The sequence below is a fragment of the Besnoitia besnoiti genome, chromosome XII (assembly GCF_002563875.1).
Source record: "Besnoitia besnoiti strain Bb-Ger1 chromosome XII, whole genome shotgun sequence".
Taxonomy (NCBI): domain Eukaryota; phylum Apicomplexa; class Conoidasida; order Eucoccidiorida; family Sarcocystidae; genus Besnoitia; species Besnoitia besnoiti.
In genome coordinates this window covers 1126035-1142899 of record NC_042367.1, presented here as the reverse complement: position 1 = coordinate 1142899, position 16865 = coordinate 1126035, and the positions used below count along the sequence as shown (strand labels likewise).

At 66.4% G+C, this 16865-nt stretch overlaps 1 protein-coding gene across 1 annotated transcript; it reads right to left on the bottom strand.

The window, feature by feature from the left end:
- Positions 1-4123: 4123 nt before the first annotated feature.
- BESB_023580 (uncharacterized protein) lies at positions 4124-16694 on the bottom strand (the record flags this gene model as incomplete). The annotated part of the gene is made up of 2 exons (XM_029361060.1): positions 4124-4497; positions 4907-16694. 2 exons carry the CDS (start codon positions 16692-16694, stop codon positions 4124-4126), a joined length of 12162 nt encoding a protein of 4053 aa, XP_029215875.1.
- Between the last annotated feature and the right edge of the window lie 171 nt (positions 16695-16865).

Here is a 16865-nt window from a genome sequence, read left to right as displayed (position 1 = left end):
GGTGAGCCGTTCAGGAACAGTGTGGAGGAAGGCGAACTCTCCAGGAGAAATGGAAAGTCAACGGCGGCAAGGCTAGAAGAAGGTGTGTCGCGGCGCCCGTCGTGTTTGTATCTCTGGCGAAGGCAGTTTTGTACCTGGTGTGACGGAGAATGAGACGCTTGGGATATCTGCTCCTTCCTTCCGGTCGCGCTTCTCTGCAAGCGTCTCCGCAGTTTTCTCACGGGTTCGCATGTGCCATTTCGTGCCTCATCTGTCACACGCCTCTGCTTCTGTGGCGCCCTGTTTGTCGCGTCTTCTCTCCAGCTTCTTTCGTCGCTACCTTCTATAGAGCCCACCGCGAAAACAGAGGAAATATTCGCCTTTGCGGACTCCTGTCAGCCCTCTTCGAACGCCTGTCAGCCCTCTTCGAACGCCTCTCATTGTCCGGCTCTCTTCTCCGTGCTGCCCTGTGCCTCGTCTCGTGTCGGATCGGGGCAGTCCCAGGTGCGGTGAGAGGCGCAAGCGCCAAGTTGAAGCAGAGTTGGCTCGACTTCTACGTGCTTTGTTCTAGGGCGGAGACGGAAAGTCTGTGGTGGATGCTTTTTGAGAGAGGGCATGTGCTGCCTGCGCCGAGAAGTTGTAGGCGCGAGCGGCGTCTCGCAGAAGAGAAGGCTCGCGCAGCGTGCCGGGGGTATGCCCATCGAGGGCGCTGCTGCAGACAGATGCGCCGAGCGGGATGGGAGGGGGATCGCCCCCTGCGCGACGACTTTTTTTCACGACGGTTGCCCGCTACCGCCCGCATCTCTTGACGTTTCTCAGTCTTGCGGCTGGGCTCCATCAAGGCATCCCTGTCCTCAGAGCGGCCTGAGACAGCGACAGGCGATGCAGATTCGCGCGAGGAGTGCAGCGGGGAATGGAGGGGAGCAGGGGGAGGAGGAGCTTTACCGCCGGCGCAGGGGTTTCGATACGTTTTCAGGTTTCCTGTTTTTTGCGGTAATGTAGTCTCCACGCGCTTAGAAGATGAGCTGGTTTTTCGGCTTGTGTGCCCACTCCGCACGACAGGGAAGCAGAGGAAGGCGGATCTTCTGCGTCAAGAGAAGACTTGGATGAGCGCAGTGGAGGGTCTCGGCTGGAGTCGGGACTCTTGAACTCTTGGCGGGCGAGAGGCCGCGTGGAGATGAACCGGCAGGCGACTGACAGACAGCGCCGAGTCCCTTCAAGACAACATTTTCGCAGCTCGCCTGTGGAAGACTCGCGTGTGGCTCTAACTTGCGCGCGGCTCAAGAGGAAGCCGGCGCAGGAATGCTTATTGGTTCATATATATTATATATGCCCTTGGATTCCTGGCGCGCTCGCTCGTAGATGTCACGTAGGCTTCGGGATCGTCGTGGCCGTATCAGGCGCGCGACGCTGGGGAATCTGTTGTTCTTCGGGCAAAACCTTGGCGTTCCTTCGGCGGTGTATTTAATACAATAAGTGTACATGTGCATCGGTAAAACACAGAGTTCAGCAAGGCCCCGCGGAGGGGCGTCTAAGGTTTCACCAGTCAGGCTGAAAGAAAATACTGAGCGTACACTTCCCCCCAGAGGAGGTCCAGCAAAAAAACCCAGGAGAACGTCCCGCGTCGTCCTGAGCGTGCGTGTTGTTTTGCGTGGATCGTCGGGCTCGAAAGCCTGTTTTCTTCCGGCTTCTGAGGCCGAAGGAGCTGTCATTGCTGAAATTCGCAGGCCGAATGGGACCGCGTACCCACCATTTAGTGTATTCGTGCCTGAGACCCTGCCTTCGCTAGTCTGCTGCGTATTGCCTGTGAACTTATCGCCCTCAGACCCCCGCTAGCTAACACGATTCAAGTTTTGTGAGCGCGTATTCACCAGCGCGATGTCATTTCGTGTCCTTTCGCGTTAACGTCGCGCTCTCATCTTCAAGTCGAGGCTTGAATACCCGAATGTCGACACGACAACATTCGATGACTCGACATGTAGTCAGTGCATGGGCCCTTATTTGGCTACACAGTAAGATCTTCTTCACTACTCCTGGTAGTGCAGAGACGCTAGAGGCCCGCAGTCCTCACCTCTGTGTTTACCGAAGAGAGTGGGCGGAGAGAGCTGACGGGTGGAGGGTTCAGAGCAGAGAGCTGGTGGGCAGGCTGGAAGCAGGAGGCTCATGAACGCTGCATCTCGTCGTCGCCATTCCGCATGCGCGGTCGGCCTCGCAGACAAGTTTAGGGTTTGATTAAACTCGAAGCCAATTCTGATCCCTGCAGCGGTGTCTCGAAGTCGATTTCCTCAGGGCGGGCTGGATCGACAGTGCCGCATCCCCGACAGGTGCGCTGCGCGTGGACCTCGTACGAAAGCAGGGGCAGCTGGCAGCACGCATATACTCTCCGCTCTCATAGCGCTGGACAGGCTGCATGAGCCGCTGCAGACGTGGAAGGCACGCTGCTACACCGCAAGCCCTGTTTCAAGGAAGTGCAGTCTTGTTTGATCGAGTCCTTAGGAAACGTCGCAGCAGAGCGTGGGCTCCCAACCTAGTTTCGTTTTCCGTGGGGGCCCCTCCGCGGAAAGGACTCCACGCATGCAAACGGAGTCGAATGTGCGTGGTGCGCGCAAAAGTGAAAAGACATATAGGCACCTGATCTAGTGAATACAGACGTGGGAGAACAGAAACAAAATAGAAACTGGGCGCGGGCCGCTCTGCACAGAAGCACGTCCATCTTTACAGGGTCAGCAACCGCACCCGTATACGATGAGGCGCCGAAAGCAATCGCACACCCCTCGGCCCCAGAGCGTGATCCTGTCTTTTGCCATCCCTGAATCTTTAACCATCCCTGGGCAATCCCTTTCTCTTTGCAACCTTGACTCCTTCATCTCCGCTCTGTCTGTATTTCTGCGCCTCCCCCCGCTCCCCCCCTCCCCCCCCCCCACCCGCGACTCGACGAATGCGCAGCCGCGAAACGCTGAGGCACCAGCTGCAAATACCTTGCAGTCTGGAGCAGCCACAAAAGCCCCGCGGCCTCCTCCTCGAAACGAAGACGCAGTCGAATTCCCCGGAACGTTGGAAAACGCAGAATCAACTCTGCGCGGACCCGAGTGCCACGCCGGTCCGCACCTCTACTGCAGGAATGCGAAGATGGTTCCATGCACGCACGGCGACACACTACGCGCGCACGAGTGTATTTATACATATTTATAGCTATACACAAAATCGTGGAGATCGATACGCAGACAGGCAGACAGGCGAAATAGAGAAACACGTATTTATATATATGTAAAAATGTCAAACGCCGCTGATGGCTTGTTCGTCTCCGCGACGCACCGGTGAAGGCCTCGCGCTCCAGCCGCACTACCGTGCGGAGGGATAGATGAAATCGCTCTAGAGGAGTTTATCCCCGTTGCTGCTTTATGTGGAACGCCTAACCACATGCGCAGCTTGCCCTCGCGGCCTGTCATCTCCCGACGCGCGCCCCAGAAGGCGGCCGTCGTTGACGCCTTAGAGGAAGTGCCGCAGCCGGTCGCCTCCCCGTAGCCCTGCAGCTGTCTGCTGGATCAAGGCTTCCTTTCCTCTCTGTCGTTTTTTCCCTGTCCGCTCTCTGAAATCAGGAGTTTCTTACCGCGACGCGCATCTTCTTCGCCTCTTTTCCGCCCCGTTGCTCCAGCACCGCGAGCCCGTCCACGTGCTGGAGTGCGTGGATGGCTCCGTGTGACAGGGTCTCCCTGGTCAACACACAAAGCCCAGGCCCGCGCAGTCTCCTCCGCTGGTCTGTGCTTCCTTGCTCCCTCCCTCTGCATCATTTCGCTGCATTGTCTTCTACGTTACCGCGCGCCTCCTCTGTCGGTTCTGTCTGTCGGGCCTCTCGCCCCCTCCGCGCCCCCCTCCGCGCCCTCCCGGCGACGGCGCGCAGGGTGACGCAGACAGGCCTATTGTTGCGGAATACAGCGACGCGCGGTGGTGGAGCGCGCCGCTCGGCGGCGCATCCCCGCGACTCGTTTCTGGCGCTGTCGCGTACTGCCCATGTCGTCCTCCGCTGGCGCCGCTCAGTTGAGGTGGATATTTGCGCACTTGGGGTCGAGGCAGGAGCCGTTCAGGGCGTAGTAGCAGATTGCTCGTAAGCAGTTGTCCCCAACGAACCGGTCGACGAGCGGCTTTACGGGTTTCGCGCGTCTGTCGTCCTCTCTCTCCCTCCTCTGGTCTTTTTCGCCGCCGTCTGCAGGCTGGGTCCTCTTGTCTGCACCTGCCCCCCGCGCGACTTGCTCTCAGCTTCTTTCTCGCTCTGGCCTCTTCGGTTCTTCGGAGACGGCCGAACGGCTCGCTCTCCCGCGAGCGCCGACGGCGAACGCACCTTGTCGAGTCGCGTCTCCGCCGCTCGCTCGTCTGCCCTCGGAGAGGCTTTCTTCTTGTCCTTCGCCGTCTGCGTTGCGGCTTGCCCCTCGCGCGCGGCTGGCAGGGGGGGCACGGTGCAGCCTAGATCCTTCAAAACCGACACGTAGATATGTGCGTTGGAGGAATTTTTCTCAGCCCCTGAAAGCCACGCACGCTCACACAGCCTTCCTTTCAGCTCATAACGGCGCAGGCATGCAGTGGACGCCAACAAAAGCGAACCTCTCTCTTCTCATCGCAGCTGCCCGGTTCGCGACTCCCTGCATGCCCTCTTTGTGTGTGGCATAACCCCCTAACCAGGCCGCCGTCTCTGCTGACACGCATTCAACCAAAACGCTTGGTCCATCGAAACTGCGTCCCATCCCCGCCCGTGCCACGCTTTTGGTGCTTCTTCACCTTCGGTACACCACCAGTGCGTCTGGGCGGCGGAGTGACAACTCGAAGAAAAAGACGCCCGTCACGCTGCAGCTCACGTCGCGGGGGCCTCGCGGCCTCGTGGAAACGAACTGTGCGACAGACTGAGCTGCGCCTCCCTGCTCACGTGTCCTACCTGAAGACGTCGTGGCGCCCGCGCTCTGCTGTGGAGCTTCTGCGCCAGGCGAGCGCTGTCGGCGGTTTGCGGCAGAGGCCCCCACGGTCCCCGAAGCCCGCGAACTGGCGGCGTCGCCCGCTGACTGCGCCCCTGGTGTGTTTTTTCCGAGCCGTGGCGAGCTCCTCGACGGCAGTCGTTTGTCACGAGCAGGAGGTGTTTTGGCATCTCTTTTCTTGCCTTTCTCCTCCTGGTGCTGGTCGCCCTCCTCTTCGCCGTCTATGAAAAACAAAATGTCCTCTCGAAGGCCCCGCTGTCCGCCGCCGCCGGCGTCCGCATCGCTTCCTCTATCGCCTTCACAAAAAGCTGGCTCCCCATCGCGAGTCTTGTCGGGGCACCCCTCTGTCTCTCCGACGGCGCGCACCGCCGGGAATGTCCCCTCTCCTCGTCGACAGCCTGTATCCTGGCCCCCGCAGTTTTCTTTGTCTTCCTCCTGGAGCGAGAGCCAGACTTCGAAGTATCGCCGCTCGCGCGGACCGGATTCCCCGTCGCTTTGCTTCCTGCGGCTCGGCAGAAGCTCGTCCTCCTCCTCCTCACAGGCGGCTGCAGACCCAGGTCCCCTCGCTGTCGCCGCGCCCGTGGTCGGCCTTTTCCTCCGCTGCCCCGCCTCCACCGTCTCGTCGCCGCGCTTTCGCTTCTCCGGAGGCCGAGGGGGCGCGCACGGAGACTCCGCCCTTCCCACCTCCCCCGCCCTGCGCTCCCCCTCTGGGGGCTCCTGCACTCGCTCACGTCTGCCCGCCGCACACAGAGCCGCGCTTGCGCCTGTTGAGTCCGGCGGCAGCGAATCCCCTCGTGGCACTACCTCGGGCCGCTGCGTGGCGCCCGAACCGGCGCGCAGCAGCTCGCCGGCGGCGGACCCCCCGCATGAAGCCGCTCCGGCGCCCCTCTCCCCCCTGTCGGCCGGCTCGCCCCCTGTTTGAGGCGGCGTCAGCTTCCTAGCGCCCGACGCCGCGGGCTCTCTTTGGGAAACAGACACGCGCTCGGCAGCGGTCTCCGCAGCCCCTGACGGCACGCGCGCAGAGCCCGCGCTGGTCTGGAGACACCCCGCGGCTGCTCGCGCCAGGCCCTTGTCGCCTCGAGGCGCACTGGCTCGGGCCTCGCGCGTCCCCCCTGGCCCCACGAGGAAGGCGGGGTCTCCGCCTGCGAAGGGTGTGCCGCCCCTCGCCTGCGCAATAGGGTGACCGGCCGCTGCAGCCGGGCGCGGGCCCGCGGGCGTCTGGGGCGCCAACGCAGCCTCAACCGGGAAGACGGTACGCGAAAAAATGGCAGACAGATTCTGGTCTGCTGTTCCGCCCAGCAGGGCACCCCTACTGCGCTCAGCACTTTGCATCGCCGCTTCAAAGTTTCTCGAGGCCGTGGCGACGTTGTTTTCTGCGATGGTGACGCGCCGCGCCGCGGCGAGCCGCTCCTGCTGGAGTCTCTGCGACTCCTTCTGGCTCTTTTGAAACTCCTTGAACAGGACCTGAGTCCGCATTAGCGCCGCAGCGTGCTGCGCGCGAATCCGGGCTTCGTGGATTCTCGCTTTCGTCACCTCCTGTTCACAGGACAGCAACAAGCGGAGACAGGCGTCCGATGCCACAACGCTGGCGGTCGAAGGCGCACGAGTCGCCTCTACGAGAGACGGCGTAGTCGGGATATGGGGCGTGGGGAGCGAGGGACGCGGCAGGGCGCTGGCGGGAGTCCCCCTGCGAGGAGACGGAAGAGAGGGCAACGCCCCTGGCACAAAGGCCCGCGGCGCCAGCGGAGCCGACGTGGACGGCGGAGACGCGGCACGAGGCGCGCTGCCGATTGAAGGCGTTGAGCTCGAGCGAAGAAGGTTCGCGGGAAGCGAATGCGAGGGCGCCGGGGTCGTTTGAAGCCGCTTGCTGGCGGGGAGTCCAGCTGCGCACGCCCTAGACTCCGGAGGTTCTGCTGTCTCTTGCACAGAAGGTTCCCTGGCGTGCGATGACGCTGGCGCGGCACCGTTTGAATCTCTCGGGCCGGCGGAGACAGCGCCAGCCTCAGGTTGCGTGCCTGCCTCAGTCGCCGCCCCTGGAGCCGCAATCGCAGTTTGCGGCTTCTCCATGGCGCGACGCTCCAACCCGGGCAGCAGAGAGAGAGCCGACGAGGCCCTCTCAGAAACCTGCAGAGCGGCAGCCTTCTCCGGGCCCGAAGAGTCGATGCCCACAGCAGGCGAACACACGGACGACAAAGGAGACTGCACGGCAGATGTCAGTGCAGCCGAATGTCCCTGAGGACTGCCCCTCGTGTTCCCCTGTGACGCGTACCCCGAGGATGTGGCTGTCGCGTAATTTTTGTCAGAGGCGCCGTTTCCTATGTGCCCTTCGAATGCGCCTCCTATAGCACACTCGCGCGCACTCTGCGTTACTCTCGTGGTGCCATCCGCAGCCCTCCTGGCGTTCGGCTGCGGGCCCTCGCCCCCGTTCCATCCACCTAGATTCGCTGCAGGCGCGGTCCCTCGGTCGCCTTGTGGCCTCTCCCCTGGATGCGCTTTGCAGCCGTCTAAATCCGACGGGGACCCCGCGGCCGCGGGGCCAGGCGTGGCTCGCCGGGGCGCTTGGCCCCACGCCTCGCCATCCGCCGGCGCCGCTGCGTCTGTCCCACGCGGCACCCCCCCACTTTCCGGAGGCATCGACTGGGTGTTGCGCCTCTCTCGCTGGGCATCCGCGCCCAGCCGCAGCTCGTCCGCCGTCGCCCCCTCGCGGCCTTCGCCAGGCGCCTGAGCAGCTGTGGTGCCGTTTGAAGGCGATGCGGAAGGCGGAAGAAGAGACGGCGCCGCGAAGCACCGCGTCAGCGACGACTCTCTGTCTTCCTCCCGCAGATGAATCAGCAAGGAGTCGTCCACCGACTGCCATGCGCTGGTGCTTCTCAGCGCGCCACCATGGTCATAAGAGGAGGAGGCCGCGGAAAACGCCAGCAGCGAAGGCGGTGACGCCGAAGACCAGGCGGGGCTCGGACCCAGGCGCCGCCCTGGGGCCGAAAGCGGGCTCACGCCTGTCAACTTTGCTGGCGAAACAACGGTCGCCGCAGACGCTGGGTGCCCCGTGGAGCTCGTCAAGGGCGCCTCGCGAAGGAAAGCACTCTTGAGATCACAGACCGACGCTTTGTCCGCCAGCGCCGTGCTTCTCACCAGCACCGCCAGGCGCGCCGAGGGGGTGTTTAGCGGCGCGGGCGCGCCCGCGGGGACTGTCGAGGCGAGCGAGGGAGGGGAGACCGCCAGGGCCCATGGCGCCGTCGAAGGCAGGGCAAGCGCCGGCGACCAGCCGGGCGGCGCCGAAGCCGCGGAAAGGAGAGGCCGAATCGGCGCGCACGCCAAAGCGCCCGCAGACGGAGAAGTCTGGAGGGACGCGGCCGCGGCAGCCGGCAGAAAAGACACGGACAAATCCCGAGAGGGAGGCGACGAGCTGGGCGGCGGAGACGCAGAGAAGCCAGCCGGAGGAGAAGAAGAGGAAGAGAGCGGCGGGGAAGAAGACAGCGCGGAAGAAGGGAAAGACGACAGAGGGCTAGAAGGCAAAGCCGTGGACGGTTGGAGACTTGCGAGGCAAGAGGTTAACGGCGGAGGCGATGCAGGCGTGGACGAACCGAGCGGAGGCTGACGGGAGGGCGAGGGCGGGAACGCGGCCACACTTGGAGAGGAAGACGAAGGGTGGCGGGAGCACGCTGTTTTTTTCTCTTGCGTTCCTGTGTGCAACTCGGGCGGCGTTTGTTTATTCTTCTGCGCTACTAAGGCCAGAAGGCGTTCCGACCGTCTGCGGCCGCCGTCGGGCACCTGCGAGGGTCGCGAAGGCGATGCAGCTGTTGTCGCTTGCGCAGTTCCTTGATTTGCTTCGCCGTCTTTCCCTGATCCTTGTGCACTATCCACACGTCTCGACTTCTTCTCCTTTTCTCCGCTTTTCCGCTTCTCTTGGAGGCGGGGTGCCGCGTCAGACCGCTTCTCTTCGGGGCCTTTGTCGGCGGCCTCCCGTCCCTCTTCTCGCCCCGCTTCGGCGTTAGGCGGTGGCGCGCCGTCTCGCCTCCGCCCCGTGGCTCGCTCCTTCGCTCCGCTGTCCGCCTCCCTCGCTTTGCAGCCCCTGTCCCTCCCCCCGTCGGGGCCCTGCACCTTCCTCCAGCTCTTCCAGCCGTCATGCAGCTCCACCCAGATCTCAGAGAGACTCTCCGCCGCGCCGACCGTGGGGGGCAGGGGACTCTGCGTGCCTGCCGCCGAGGCGGGGGCGTCTGGCCCGCCTGGCCCCGAGCCTCGACCGCCGCGCGGAGACTGCGACCGGTTCGTGATGGTCAAGGAGAGCGACAGGCTGCTGCCGCGCTGTCGGCGGAAGTCCTTCATCTTGCCTGAGCAGATACTTCGGCGAAGCGCGTCCAACTTCGGAAACGCCGCGGTCGCCGCCGACGCAGGCGAAGCACCAGACGAAGCGTCCAGCGCACTGGACGAGGGAGGCCGCTGCTCCCCCGCCGGTTCTCCCCCTGCTCCCCCGCCCGAGGAGTCTGACGTCTGGATATCTGACAGCGGGGCCCCAGGGGGAGAACCAGCTCCACCGACCGACGCATCGGGCGATGGTTGAGCTGCAGGCGGCGGAGGCCGTCCACGGTCCGGCGGCGCGGTCTGCGGCCCGGGGCCTGCGGCGGCGCCCGCGTCCCCTTTCTCGCCAGGAGGTTCACCCTCCGCGCCCCGAGAAGGTGTGAAGGACGCAGCGTCAGTAGCGCGAGAGGACGAAGGGGGTGAGGGTGCCGCCGCAGCTTCACCTTGCCTGGGAGGCGCCGATGCTCTCTCAGAAGCTGCATGCGTGTGCACGACACGGCCCACTACCGCGTTGACTTCCACTGCGCCGTCCTGCGCCTTGTTAGTTCCGGAGGCCGGACGACCCGAGGCCACAGGACGTGGAGGTGTCTCCGCTGCGAGCGGAGGCGACCGCACGGGCTCCGACGGGGCGCGGCCGTCGGGCTGTGCGCCTGGCAAGGCGGGCGATGGAGGAGCGGGCGATGGAGACGCAGGCTCTGCGCCTGGCAAAGCGGGCGATGGAGGCGCGAGCGATGGAGACGCAGGCTCTGCGCCTGGCACGGCGGGCGATGGCGACGCAGGCTCTGCGCCTGGCACGGCGGGCGATGGAGGCGCGAGCGATGGAGACGCAGGCTCTGCGCCTGGCACGGCGGGCGATGGAGACGCAGGCTCTGCGCCTGGCACGGCGGGCGATGGAGACACAGGCTCTGCGCCTGGCACGGCGGGCGGTGGAAGCGCGGGCGATGGAAGCGCGGGCGATGGAGGCGCGGGCGATGGAGGCGCGGGCGACGGAGACGCAGGCGACGGAAGCGCGGGCGATGGCTGGGAGGGACGGCTGGCCGGTCCTGTCGCGTGAACTGCCCCGCGCGCAGCTGAGCCCCCGGCGGCCTCGGGCTCGTTGTCGCCCCCGCCGCAGACCCCTGCCCCTGGACCGCCGTGCAGTTGACCGTCTGTGTGTCCCTTCCGGTCGCCAGCGCCCTGGCCGCCTGTCCGGCTGCAGGATGCTGAGGAGGGGGGGGGCTCGCCCTGTGCGATGCCGCCGGCGTTATCCATGCGTGGCCCGTCTGGAGACGCGGTGCGCGGGGCCCCAGAAACAGGCGCCAGGCTCGCCCCGGACCCGACGAGCGACGCTTCGAAGGCGCCCCACGGAAACACCGACCTAGGCGAAGCGTCCTTCACTGAGCCCATAGGGGCCTTCGCTCCCCCGAGACGGAGCCGCGAAGCCGCAGGCGCACCTCCCGAACCCGCCGCAGGCAGACCCAACGAGGACCGAGTACCTCGTTTGCCTGTGGCCTCTGCCTCCTCGGCTACGCTCTCCGGCCTCAGCGCCGCACTGGCGGTCGACGCAGGGATCGAAGCCCAACCGTCTGTCGGGGCGGGGGCACACAGGGGGGCGACCGGAGAGACAGGGGACGCACCCGGGGACGCAGGAGACGCGCTTGCCTGGTTCGGTTGCTCCGCCCCCCCTGAACCATCAGCCGTTGCCGTGGCGTGAGGCGAGGAAGCGGGCGACGTCTGGATCAAGGCAGGCAACGGAGAGGAAGCGGATTCTGGCTTGGCTGGTTTCCCTGCCTCGTCCGTCGTGCGCAGCTCTGCGCCGCCCTCCACACTCGCCCCCGCCGCCCCTCTCGCAGACGGCGAGACGCGAGCCGTCGGCACTTCCCCTCCCTCCTCCGCTCCGCCCCGATCCCCCGTCGTAGGGGGGGCTTGACTCGTTTTCTTCATCTCGGCTTGGCCCTCCTCCCGCGCGTCCTCAGATCCGGGCTGCTTCTCACGATGCGCTGCTTCGCTGTCCCCGCCCCCGCCTCGGAGCTCCTCGGGAAGCCCCGCCACTGGCGTCTCAGGGTTCACGCCTTCCGCCTCGCCCGTCTCTCTCGTCTGCTTTTCCCCCCCCTCATCCGCCCCCCCGAGGGAAGCGCCAGAGGACGGAGGCAGCTTCCTCTGTCGCCCCTTCGCGGCCACAGCGCGAGGCAGCTTCCACCTGCGGACGCGGTCCGCCTGCTTCTCGAGCTCCCGAGCTGGCACGGCCTTCTCGCCGTCTGGGTCGGGAACAGGGCCTACGGAGTAGCCGCCCACAGAGCCTTTCTCGGCAGCCATGCACTCCGGGCCTTCGGCCAGCTCTGAAGCGGCCCTGTCTTCGGAGAGGGCAGCTACCGCATCCGGGTGGGCCCGCCCAGACGCGACCGCCGCGGTCCCCTCATGCGACGATGAGTCGCGTGACGCACCCGTCATTTGCCCTGTCTCCTCACCTCTCGCCGAGCTTCGCGAGGGCCGCTCCTCCTGGCCTGTCTCTGCGCGGGCCGCGGACGCCTCGACGACGCCGTGCGTCATCACCAACTGCGACGCCCTGTTTGAGGGAATCCGCGCGTCCCCTGTCTCGCGCTCGCCGTCGCCATCTCGCGGCGGCAAACTGCGAATCTGGTCGGGAGGCGCCCGTTCTCTTCCGCCGACTACGTCGGCCACAGCCGTCCCGTGCAGAGATATGGCGCGCTGTTTGTCTGGCGCATCCACTCGCGGCGCCTCCAGAACTCCCCGGGGGCTTCCCTTTTTCCCGGCGCCTACCGCTGCGTGGGCTGCTCCCCGCACGGCGTGGGCTCCAGTCCCTTCCTGCTGCGCCCGGCTCGCTGCGTCGGTCTCTGCAGGTCGCCCGTCCGGTGCGAGGCACGAAGCGGTTTGGGCTCCGCCCGACGGAATGCCGCGGCTCTGGAGGCTGAGGAGACACGCGCTCGCGCGACCCAACGTGGCCCCGGAAGCCAGAGAAGAGGCACGCGCAGCAAAAGGGGCGCACGGCGAAGACGCACTGGACAAAATGTCCGGAGACACATGGCCGTTGGCGGAGTCATCAAGTCCTGAAGAAACCGGCCTCACACCTCCCTCGCAACTGCCCTGTCTGGAGTCTGCGCCTTCGTGTCTGAACTGAAGTGCTGCGCGTCGTTCCCAGTCCTCTGTCGTGTGCGTGTCGGCACTGGCAGCGCAAGGCAGGTCTACACGCCTTCGGCCGCCAGTGCCGTCTCCTGTCCTTCGCGCTTCGCGTCCAGCGCGTGTGTCGTCCCTGCCCCCGTCTCCCAGGCCCGCCTCTGCGGCGCCACCCCTTGAGTCGGGGCGCGAAGGCGGCGCCGGCGGCGGGGGTGTCTCTTGGGCTCCAGGCGGAGAAATCGACGTGGGCGCAGCGCGCTCCGGGGACCGCAGATCGCAGCCTCCGTCTGGCGCGTCCCGGCTACTCGGCGGTCTCTCGCTACCAGCGACCGCCGCCGCACATGCCCCCTTCGGACATCTGGGCAGCTGCAGAATCCGCGGGGCCGGCGGCGGGTGCGGGGCCGGCGGCGGGTGCGGGGCCGGCGGCGGGTGCGGGGCCAGCGGCGGGTGCGGGGCCAGCGGCGGGTGCGGGGCCGGCGGGTCGTGGACGGCCGGCGCGAAGACGTGCGCGTCGGGCGGAGGACATGCCGAGGCACGCGCAGTAGCAAACGTGGGGGTGTGCGCGTGATGCGGAGACGCCCCATAGAGGCTCAGCGAGGGCGGAAACCGCAGATGACTCACATCGGCGAACTGCGTGTGCGGCGAAGGCGAACGCGACGTCGGCGCGGCAAGCTGCGGGGCGCTGAGTTCGAGTGCGCACGCTGCGCCCGAGAAGAACGTTCCTTCTGGGGCGACCGGCGCAGGAAGATTGCCTCTGCCGTCGGGAAAACCTCCGGGCGGGGGGCTGGGGACAGCCTCCCAAGGTCTGGGTCCATTTGGGGCCCAGGAGGCCCTGTCGAACGACCGCGAAGCTTCTCGAGTGCGTTTTCTCTCCCAGCGCTCCCCTCGCCGGCGGTCCTGTTCGTCTCGGCACCCGCGCTCGCCGCTCGCCGGCGGGGAAAACGGGCGCAGTGCCACGGGGTCGCCCGCGGCTCCAGCAGCGGGAAACGCTCCCCCCTGAAAGCCGTCCTCGCGCCGATCTTCGCGAGCTGCATCTGCGACTGCGGCAGGTGGAAGAAGGCGTGCCTTTTGCCGGCGACTGTCTCCGAAGCTGGATCGTCTCTCCTCACCCTCGACGCCTCTTGAGGGCTCCTCTCCAGCTGCCTCGTTCCCGCAGGATCCACTTCCAAGTTGAAGGCCCGCCAGCGGAGCCAAACAGGCGTCCCGTTGCTTCGGGGCGCAGCTGTCCCTCTCCGACCCCTCCTCCCAGCTACACCGAAAATCAATGAAGGGATCTTGGTGGCTTGCGGAAGAGATCGCCGAGAGGCCGTGGCGTCGCCCGTGCTGAATACTCGACTCCACCTTGTCCAGCGCTGCGCGGGCGGCATTGCGTGCAGCGAGAGCCATCTCGATTCTCGCTCCTTGCTCCCGTTCCCCAGGCTGGAAGGTCCGCGGCCCGCGAGGCCCGAGGAGACCCAAGAACCTTCTCTGCTTGTCCCCCGCGGACGTCGACGGCGTGCGACCGCCAGGCCCCCCACTCTCTGCGTCTGTCATTCCTCGCCCCTCGTCGCCCAGCCGGGACTTCTTCGGTCTCCTTCGGCGCTCTCGCCCAGCAGACCGCGACGCCGCCTTCCCGCCTTCTACCGCTTGCCCGGGCGCCGCCGCTCGCCTGCCCACGCGGCCGCCGGCGCCCCCCCGAGACGGAGAGACAGATGAGCATGAGTGCATGTCGTCTCCGGCCTCGCCAGAGGAGGGCCTGCCTTCTCGTCTTCCGCGGCTGCAGGAGCGATCGCGGTCCTCTTCGTTCTGGGCTTTCTCGAGGGGAGGGTGGACCCTTGGAGCCGCATGACACGGGGCGAGGGACGTGCCCTCGCGACCCCCAGAGAAGCCTGCATCCTTGTTCTCGGTGTCTCCCCTCCAGGCCGCCGACCAGGACGCAACTTCGTCGGGCGCGCAGATCCCCGTGGCTTCGCGCTTTGCGGAAAGCAGATCCGCGCGCTCTCCTTTCCTGTGCAGATCCCACACCTGCATCGCAAGTCCAGCGGGCTCGCTTACCTCCTCGAATCGCCGGCTGGAAGCCGAGAAATCCCTGATTTGTTCATGATGAACCGGAGACTTTAGATCTGTAGACGTTGCGCGGGGCGACGCCGCCCAACCCGCGCTCAAAAACGGGGCCGCCTGCTCGTGCCTGCCCGTCACTGGCTCACCGGCGTCTGCTGCGCATGCGCCCACATACCTCTCTGAGGCGAAATCGAGCCGCGCGCGGAACGCGGCGGGGTCCTCGTCAGCCGCCTGAGAGAACGAGGCGCGTCGAATGCATGTCGCAGTCTCTGCTACACTGGCGCCCACTGCCGAGAGGTGCTTGTCTCCTCCTCCATCGTCTTCGTCGTCCATCACCATCGACGCCTCGCCGCCGTCATCCTCATCGCCATCGCATGCACTGAGCGCAGTCTCTCCAGGCGCTTGCGCGCCAAACACCAGAGAAGGACGGAGAGCTGGCAGCGCGGACGACGGTCTGTCCGTGCTGGGGTTTGGGGGCGCCTGCGACCCACGCTCCGCCGCAGACCGCGCCGGCGCGATGTCGGCCGGCGCTCGAGCCCAGGGTGGCGGCGGGGGCACGGGGCTGCCCGCCCGCCGCGTGGGATCAACGTACGACGGAAACGACGAGAATGCCTGTCGCCGCGCGGGCGTCTCTGCACGCCCATGGCGATGTGCGTCGCTCTCTAGCCCGCCAGCGGACGCGACACGAACGTGCCGGCAAGGCGACGCCGGTCGCGAGCCCGACAGTGAATACGCTCGCGGATCCGCAGCCGGGGGCTTCCAAGCCGGGCCGCCTCCGGAGAACGCCTCGGGCGCAGCGGCTGAAGAGGCTTGGAAGACGCCGCAGCTGTCGGCCGCCTCCCCTGAATAACTACGGCGCCGGTCATAGTCGGTGTCGGCAAATGAAGAAGAGGCACCGAGAGGCGAGAAAGCCGCCGCGGGCGGGGGACCCTCCTGGCGATGTTGGGCCCCTGCAGCCTCCTCGCCCGCTTCGCCGCAGGACGCTAGAGAGTTCGAAGGGGAGTCCGTGTTGGATACTGAAACGCACGAGACGAGGCGGCCCGGCCTCTCCCCCGCCCCGCAAAAACTGGCGGGGCTGCAGGGGGCATGGCCAGTGCCGAAAACACCCGTTTTCTCGTCCCAACCGGTGCCCAGGCCGTCTGCGGCTTCCTGTGGCGCCGCGTAGAGACGGGGCGGCTGGTTCGCGCCTCGCCCTCCCGGTCCTCCAGGGCGGCACTGCCCCCACGCGCCCACGTAGCTCTGCACGCAAGATGAGAGAGATGGCGGTGTCGAAGCAAAAGCCGACGCAACTTGGCGTCGTTCGCAGCTGCCTCGATCTTGAAAAGCCTCAACAGGGCGAGCAACTCCTAGGCTTCGTCCCCTGTGTCTCTGCACGCCACCCAGGGTCGCCGGTGGAGCGCCCCCGGGGGTCCCCGCCTCCTTTCTTTGGGTCGCTTGAGGCCGCCGCCAGGCGCCACCTGCATGTGGAGGCCTCGAGAAAGAACGCGGGAGGCTGCCTCCACCGAATCTGGTCGGAACCCCGGCGACCGCCTCTCCAGGTCTCCCCCCCTTCCTCGCCGCCGCCCCCCCGGTCTCCTCCACGCCGGCGGAGAACCCCGCGGTCGCCCGACGGCCGGTGTCGCCCGTCGTCGCCGCCGCGGCACTCTTGAGCGGCGGAGGGCGGTAAACGGGCGCGCCGCGTCCCACAGAGCTGCCGCTGGGCTCCGGGGTCGCGAGGGCGCCAGCGCGGCTCTGCGCGGAGAGGACGCGAATCCCATCTCTCTCCAAGATGTAGGCAGTGCGCGTCGCGGATGCATCGACGCTTTGAATGCTTGGAGGTGGCGGCGAGTGCGGCGCCGCCGACGCGGCTGCGTGGACTCTGAAGCGCGTGTCTGCGCGGAACTCGGCGCCCCCGCCTCGCTGGGGGGGCGGCTCCGCGCCGGAGAACGACGGCCGCGGGCCGGCCGCCTGGGGCCGCCCTGACCCGTCCTCGCCTCCACCAGGAGGCGGCGGAATCCCAGGCAGGCCGCCCGGGACGGCGCAGCCCCCCGCGGAGAAGGAAGGGAACGTCGAGAACGTAGCCTTAGGGCGAGGAGAAGGAGGCGGGGGCGGCGCCGAGGGCGAATTCGGCCCCTGGAAGGCGCGACCCGACAGTTGAGGAGGGGGATGCGGGCGCGGATAGGTGGAATGCCATGAGGAGGAGGACACGAACGGAGAGAACGGGTGCCAGGGTGGATGAGCGACAGCGGCAGCGAGTGGCGTGCACGAAGACGGCGGCGGAGGAGGATAGGGACGAGTCGTCTCTCCGCGGGAAAGCATGGTCACGACGCCCGCAGGTCAAGCGAAACCCACAACTACTCAGCCACAAGAGTCGCGGCATTCGTCAGTGGTTGAGAGAAGAGTGAGGGTGCGCCGAGCATGCACACGGAATGACGCAAGAGGAGAGCTTCACGGGCGGGTCTCCTGTGATTCTCCCAACCCCCGTTTCTC